At 36.3% G+C, this 8,026-nt stretch overlaps 1 protein-coding gene across 1 annotated transcript in view; it reads right to left on the bottom strand.

Moving 5' to 3' along the window:
• PPP1R9A (protein phosphatase 1 regulatory subunit 9A) overlaps window positions 1–8,026 on the bottom strand; it is a 78,407-nt gene that overhangs the window by 28,809 nt on the left and 41,572 nt on the right. Inside the window, 4 exon segments of the mRNA XM_029283273.1 lie at window positions 1,575–1,628; window positions 4,041–4,181; window positions 4,701–4,833; window positions 6,468–6,572. Of these exon segments, the coding sequence (XP_029139106.1) occupies window positions 1,575–1,628; window positions 4,041–4,181; window positions 4,701–4,833; window positions 6,468–6,572 (433 nt within the window).

Genomic DNA, 8,026 nt, shown 5'->3' with positions numbered 1-8,026 from the left:
AGAAAAGGTGGCGGAACTCAAACCTGGCCACGCCCTCATCAAACCCTAGGACCGCCCCTTTAGAGAACAGGAATGCAAGTAAAATTTGGGAGGGGCTATTTCCGGTGTGGGAGGGGCTATTTCCGGTGCGGCCGGCCCGGAAAAAGGTGCCGGAACGCGGTTCCGCCGCGTTCCGGCTGAAAAAAAGCCCTGGTTCAAATAACTGCTAGGTGTAGTTTGCTGATACCATGTTTAACAGTACCATGCATTACGTAGATGCCTATAGTTAAAAAAATAGCATTTAAGTGCTTAAAGAAACCTTTATGAAATGTATTGTTAACAGTGATAAATGATAAATGAACAGTGATAAATGAAATTAAATTAGATGTACTTGAGTACATTAATACTAGGTTCAATGTATTTGGTATGTTATGTATAATGTTATTTCAATTCTATGTGCTTTCATACTAAGGAACCATTCTTTATTTTTAATTTCATGTCTAGCATTTACTTCTAAAAAAGTTCAGAATTATAAGGGTTGTGAACATACATTAAAAATTAGAACTCCAAAAATTATTGGGCACAATTCAAATGTCAGAAACAATGTGGTTTCATTCTGAATTTAAATATGAATTCAAAGATAACAATATAAATAAATTGACAAGATTTTGATTCTAAAATATAATATTTGATCAAAGCAAGGAAAATTAAAGTCTCCCAAAGCAAGTTAGAAGTAACATAGGTTATTAAAGTGATTAAAAAGTCTCTTATTAAATAACAAAACAACATTTTCAAAAATGCTACACGCCCTCATCAAACCCTAGGACCGCCCCTTTAGAGAACAGGATGCAAGTAAAATTTGGGAGGGGCTATTTCCGGTGCGGCCGGCCCGGAAAAAGGTGCCGGAACGCGGTTCCGCTATATATATATATATATATATATATATATATGCTTTATCATTTTCTTTCAAGACTGTTAATGGTCTTGTGATGGGGAAAGAAATAAAAATGTAGTATGTAAATGCAGTAATATTAAATTAATGTGTTATATGTTTCTCACAGAGATTTGAATACAGGAGGTCCTCAACTTACAACAGTTTATTTAGTGAACTTTTGAAGTTACAACGGCACTGAAAAAAGTGACTTATGGCCGTTTTTCACACTTACAGTATCCCCACAGACAATTACAGTATCCCCACAGTCATGTGACTCATATTTATAACAGTTGCAGTGACCCAGCATCATGTGATCACGTTTTGCCAAGCAAAGTCAATGGGGAAGCCAGATTCACTTAACAACCATGTTATCTACTTAACAACTGCAGTGATTCATTTAACAACTATGGCCAGAAATATAGTAAAACAGAGCGAAACTCACTAAATAAATGTCTCACTTAGCAACAGAAATGTTGGGCTCAATTGTGGTCATAAGTCAAGGTCTACCTGTAAAACTATTTGTATAACACAAGTTCTCCTAAATCAACTAAGGATATTACTTTTTCTTCTTACATCTTTCTAAAAATAACTTTTCTTTGCTTCTCTTTTAATCCATCTGAAACTAGAAATATTGTCATTTGGTAGTCGTAATCATCCTTACCTTTTTTTTCAGCTGTTTAATCTCAGTTTCTGTAATTGTATGCTTGACTTGCAACTAAAAATGCAAAGCAAACAAGTGAGCTGCAAACGCCATTGTTCTTACATACATATATTTGTGCCTGCATACATCTTGAGAGATCTGTCTATCTGAGTCAGGTTTGCTGTACATGCAGTGGGAGGTTCATAAGAGTGCTGCCGTGCATTCAAATATAAACTAAAATATCTAACCTGAAAAATGACTCAGTCTATGCAAGTTAATTAAAGAAAAAGTATTGCTGGCTAGCCTCTCCAAATATAAGATTAGGATATTCAAATTGCCTAGTAAAGTCATTTCTTCTTAAAGATGTATTGTCATATTCAGTTTCTTAGCCAGCCTGGATTTAAATGTTTTAGTGCATATAAATACTTTAAAAAATATTAGTGCAATTGTTTAAGCAGACGTGTCCTAAGGTAGCAGCAAAACCTGAAATAACCTATGAAATACATCAGTACTATGGAGGAAACAATAGAAATATACATGTATACTCTAACCAAAAGGAAAAGCTTGCAACCCTCAAACTGTTAAAAATAATTGAATAATTTTTTAAGCTATCTTCCTTCTACCTTTATTTCTTAGAATCTCCGAAACATAAATTCCAGATTTGGAAGTTTCTGGGAAGACAAATTATCTCAACTCTAAAATAAAAATTGTGATGATGAATGGAAAGTAAAAGATTGTGATACAAAGAAACAAGCAGTGGTCAGATAAATTAAACAGTGGTCAACACCAGATCAAAATCCAAGTATTTACCTGCTAATGAAAGGGTGCTTTATGGACAGATATTCACAGCAAAAATGTAAAAAAAGAAGAAGTAAACTTGCAATTCTCTTCAATGAAATATTTGATAAACTATGAGAAAAGTCTGATGTAAAGGACAGGAATAAAATGTATGGCTTATAAGCAGAAGTAGACTGCAAAACTGACTTGATCAGTAGTTGGCAGCAAGAACATATTCCACATCTGGAATTTTGTAGTCCAGATACGACAGCACTAAAACTGGTTGTAAATGTCTTCCATTCCAGAGTTACAATAAATAATGTGTTTGTCCAACTAACTGCAGAATAACTGCTTAGTTTGTGCCCATTTTAATGGGTTTGGTGGCTGGGAAAGGGGAGGGATCTGAAAATATGAATTCCAGAACTGGATTTTAAAAAAAATTATAAAGCCATAAATCACTCTTATCCTCAAAGCTTATGGTCGATTTTGCCCTTCTAAAACAATACTATAAGTCACTGAACTATATTTAGGTTTCTAAACAAACAGGTTTTCAAATAGCTTTGAAAACTACAATCTGTCCACATACAGATGGTTTACTCAATGTTTTCTCTGCTATTAAAACAGGTTCTTGTATTATCAGTATAAACAATGAACACCAGTTGTATTTAGATAATTGAGTAGAACATAATACGACACACAATAAATATAGCATAAAAAACTATCTCAACAACAGAAATTTATTTTGTAAAATTAATCATGTTTACTCCTAACTAAATTCAAAATGTAATACCTACAAAGTAATAGAAGCAATCCAATAATTACTTGGGAATGAACCTCTATGAACACAATTAACTGTTTCAGTATAAACAGAGGTAAGCTTTTCTTTGATACGGAAGGCAGTGTACTATTATAAGATGAAGAGATATGTGGAACATCAGTCTAACAAGAGACGGCAAGGGGCTGGATTAAGGTAGGGATGATCTACATCGGGCAAGTTGGAGACTTGTGAACTCCAGCTCTCAGAATTCCCCAGCCAGCACAACCAGCCGAGTTGAAGTCCCCAAATCTTAACATTGCCGTTTGGAGACCCCTGATCTACATTGAAACCTACTCTCAGTCATAGAAATTCACTAGTTAAATTTAGCCGTATAATTTATCTCTTGGCTCAATCAACTTCTCAATTATTATGTTGGGGGAAAACTGGAGAAATTAATGCTATAAATGCTGTCTTGGGGTCCTGGAGATAAAGAGGGATATAACACTGATGAATGAAATTCATCCTCTAGCGAATTCCTTTTATTGCTATCATACAACACTTATTTTAAACCAACTGCTTCCGTCTTCTAAGTCTCTGCAGATTTTTTTCTAATATTAAAGAAGGAAATGAAAACGGGTTTGTGTTACCACGGTTCCAAAAACCAGTTTGAAATGAATCATGGAAGAGAACCGTTGACCTCATAACTTGGTTATAGTCTTACAGACAATCTGGTGGCTGCTGTAGGATAAATCAGAATTAGAGAATTAAAAATTAAAAAACCACAATTCTCTAATTGTGCTCAAGCCATGTACCCATTAACTGTGAATGCAAATGGGCAATATTACACTCTACACTGAGAGGAGACTGTACCAGTGAAAATATTTTTAATATTTTCTGAACCCCGAATACAAGCTTTTGTTTTACAATTTCTAATTTCTAATTCTCTGGTTTACCTCTTTAAATTTCTGAGCCAATCTTTCCAGTTCTTTAGGAGAAAGCATGTCATCATTTTCAGGACATTCAAAAAAGTGAGTGGTCTTTCTGCCTCTTGAAAAGGCTCCAATATCTTCTTCATCTTCATCTGTAGCACATTCCTCTGTCTTGGAAGCCAATTTATTTTTTTAACAATTTGTTTAAACAATTTTTAACATACTGTCACTAAGCAAAAGAGTCAATTGGTTTTATTGCAAAAAAAATTCCCCAGACAAGTAAATCTAATCAATTTTAACAGCAAATAAAAGTCAGAAAATCTGTAAATAATGGAACCAGGAAGGTGGAACGTTCTAGAACTGTTCTAGATGAGAAGAAAAGCAGTTTTTTTTATATTACTTATTTCACAATAACTTTACTACCTAAGTGTGAATTACCCATTTGTATGCTTGAAGATTAGGGATCCCTACCTCTTCTTTTTCGCAATGGCAACTAAAGTGAAAGCTAGAAGCTTTTAAAAATAATCAAACCTGGATTCTCAGTTTTTGACTTCAAAAAAGAATCAGAAAATAGTGAAATAGTTAACTTTGGAAGAAGGTATTATTTCCAGCTGCAACTACCAAAAAATGTTAAAAGTAGAAAGAATGAAATATAAATAAATAAGGAAGGAATGAACAGGATACCTCATCATCATCATCATCAGCTTCATAATGGGCATAATGGCGGCCTCTGTGGCGCTGGTCATACTCTATGGTCTGTTTAATCAATTTACCCACTTCACTTACTTGGCCTGCTTTTTCTCTGCCTATTATAAACCTGAGGAGAACATAAATGAACAAGGATAATTCCCCCCTCTTCTCTTATTACTAAATATCCAAATACAGAAAACAGTACTGGAACATCTTACAACTAATATGGCTTTAAACATTTGTGGACTTATATTCACTTTATCAAATAAAGGGAACGGCATAATCAAAGCCCAAACCTTTCGTTTAAAGCATATATTTTATAGTGCATTGTCTGCAATTGAGTTATACTAAATTTGTTTTAAATGAGGAATTACAAATCATTTACATTTTTAATGCAGAATAAATTTACAAATTAGGTTCTCTGAAGCAGCAGAGGTGTTTCTACTATCTGCAAATTTAGGTGTCTCTACTAAATAAGCACTTGAACTTATGTATATCAATTTGTGTATTTTTTTGTTCTATTGACTTTATTGAAAAGAATAATGACTGTATTAAGGAGCCAAGCCTTTTATACCAGATAGTTGTACCTGACTGTTCTATACAATAAAGGAGAAACAGTTGAAACATTTTGAATAACAACATTCAAAATAGCACAAGACTAAGGGATCATGTAAGAAGCTGCACACATGCATACATCCCATACAGGAGCAAAACAGCATGTGGCTTTCACTTACCTTTATAATCCTGAGGTTGTATGCATGTCCATCAAAATTAGAAAACTATTTTTAGATAAAACAGATAATCCTAGAGTTATGACCATAATTGACCCTGGCAATAACAATTGCAAGTTATGATTGTTGTAAGCAGGTCACCATGTGACCAGGCCCAATTTTATCATCTTTTTTGTGGCAATCATTAAACAAACACAGAGGTCGTAAAGGAAAGCCATTGTTCACTATGGGGTGTTCTTTTGCCAGGAAGCAGAAGTAAACGCAGGTTTCCAGCAAAACCATCATAAATTGTAGTCATATGACTGCAGGGCACTGCAAATGGCCATAAATCTCAGCTGGTTGCAGAGCCCCTTAAATATTGTCACATAGTTGTGATAGGAAAGGTCATAAAATGGGGCAAAACTCACTTAACAACTGTCTTGCTTAGCAAGGGAAATCTTGGGCTCAATTGCAGTCATAAGTTGAGGACTACCTGTAATGTCTAATTTTTTTAAGGAAAAATTTAAAAGTAACAGAAATCTTCTAACTAAGGAAAGTGAAATGTTTAGAAACAAATGCTGCAGGAGAATTAAAAGTCACAGATGACTAAAAGGGAAAGACAACGCATATTATCCACCTTCCTAATATGAGAGAGTGCAAATCATAATTTCAAGCCAGTTGCTGAATATCTAGATTGTCATGACTTACTGCAGGATGCTCTGATGGCCAGAAAGATAGACAGTCTTGCTGTTATAAGTTTAAACAGTGCTGAATGAGAAGTCATTAAGCAAGGGCCATCTGTACCATTTGTCAAATGTGAAGTAACAACCAGTAGAATAATATTTAATATCTAATATATTAAGTATAGATGTATTAATGCAAAACACTTTTTGAAAATGTAATTGTTTTCACTCCATTTATTTGGGTTACACTATTTGTGTTACTACACAGTAGCATTAAGTTTATTTTCATTTCATTAAATTTTATTTCATAGCATAGTTGCATTAAATTTATTTTCATTTCTTTTCTAGGGTTTCCTAGAAAATGTTACCTGACTCTTCCTTTAGTACGTCTGAGAACGGCAGAGGCAAAATCCTGTGAGACACCAACCATGTTGACTCCATCTACTTCAATAATTTGGTCATTTAACCGCATCCTTTAAGAAAAAATAAAAATAACAGACATGTAAAGAAATGCATGACATCTTATAATCTGCTTAATGAAAGATATAGCAGGTTGGCCCTAGTCCACTGCTGAAGCCTCTTTTGAAATTTAAATCAAATGCTTTTGAACTTTCTTCAAAACTATTCAATATAAGGTATTGTGGCAAGTTATGAATACAGCTGTGTACATTTTGAACCAATAACAATAAACAAATTCATTATCAAAGAAAAATGTATACTCACTGGAATAAAAGACACCACAAGAGTAAAGAGGGAAGCATAATGTTGCACAGTACTGAGGCTCAACTCTTTTTCACCATTCAATTGCCTTCTGATTTCTTAAGTTTGCATTTAAGTAAAACCAAATTAGTAATGCAACCAGTAATTCAATTTGACTCTTGAAACAAATGATATTTTGATCACACCCAATAAAGTTTTCTGCTAAGTGCAACTCAACTTACACACACACACACACAAACAAATGATATGGCAGGTGGAGATATTTGAACACTTTCTAGTTGATTCATTGCTATTTTGCTTTTCCTATAAAGCCTCTGTAAAGGTTAGTGAGACTTTTCCTATAAAGTCTCTGGAAACGGATATGCTGTGTTGGAACATTGATAACAGTGGAGTGGGAAAAGAAAGGTTGAGAAGGTGAAGAGGCTGACACTCCCGTGACATGTCTTCTTGGATTTATGAGCCACCAAGAATTTTTGTGATTGTGACATATGAATCTTTTTAGGGGGGAAAAAAAGCAACCTTCTAGAACAGCGGTTCTCAACCTGTGGGTCGCGACCCTTTTTGGGGTCGCACGAGCCTTTCACAGGGGTCGCCTAAGACCATCGGAAAACACATATTTCCGATGGTCTTAGGCAGGGCTCATCAACCGCCTTCTCTCCCTCCCCCCAACCACTCCACCTCACTTGTTTGTGGAAAATATGCTGCTTGGCGGCAATCTGCACAAACTCTACCAAATGTGCCCTGCAGGGGGTGCATGAAGAGCGCAGGCGCAGAGCAAGGCCCCGCCCTCCCCAGAGACTCATTGTGCAGCAATCGGATTGACTTCTTCTCGTGCATGCAGGTCAGCAAAGGGGAGGCCGGGGCAGCACCCAACTCCTGCGCCCGTCAGCTGGCGACCCCCAAACTTGAGCTTGTCAGCCGGTCTCCTTTGCCACCCCGCCCGTCCTCGACTCCTCCCCCGCCTGTTCATGTCCAGCCTGCCGGGGCTTGACAGGGAGAGAGGGAGAAACAGACTCAGACTCAACCCTTCCAAGACTGAGTGGCTGTGGTTGCCGGCTCCCAGGCATAGTCAGCTGACTCCGTCGCTGACTATAGGGGGCGAAATTTTGGCTCCCTCAGAGAGGGTACGCAATCTGGGTGTCCTCCTGGATCCACGGCTGACACTAGAAGATCAATTGACGGCCGTGGCCAGGGGGGCGTTTTACCA

The sequence above is a fragment of the Protobothrops mucrosquamatus genome, unplaced genomic scaffold (assembly GCF_001527695.2).
Source record: "Protobothrops mucrosquamatus isolate PMUCROS unplaced genomic scaffold, P.Mucros_1.0 scaffold45, whole genome shotgun sequence".
NCBI classification, from domain to species: domain Eukaryota; kingdom Metazoa; phylum Chordata; class Lepidosauria; order Squamata; family Viperidae; genus Protobothrops; species Protobothrops mucrosquamatus.
This window is presented reverse-complemented; position numbering and strand designations above follow the sequence as displayed.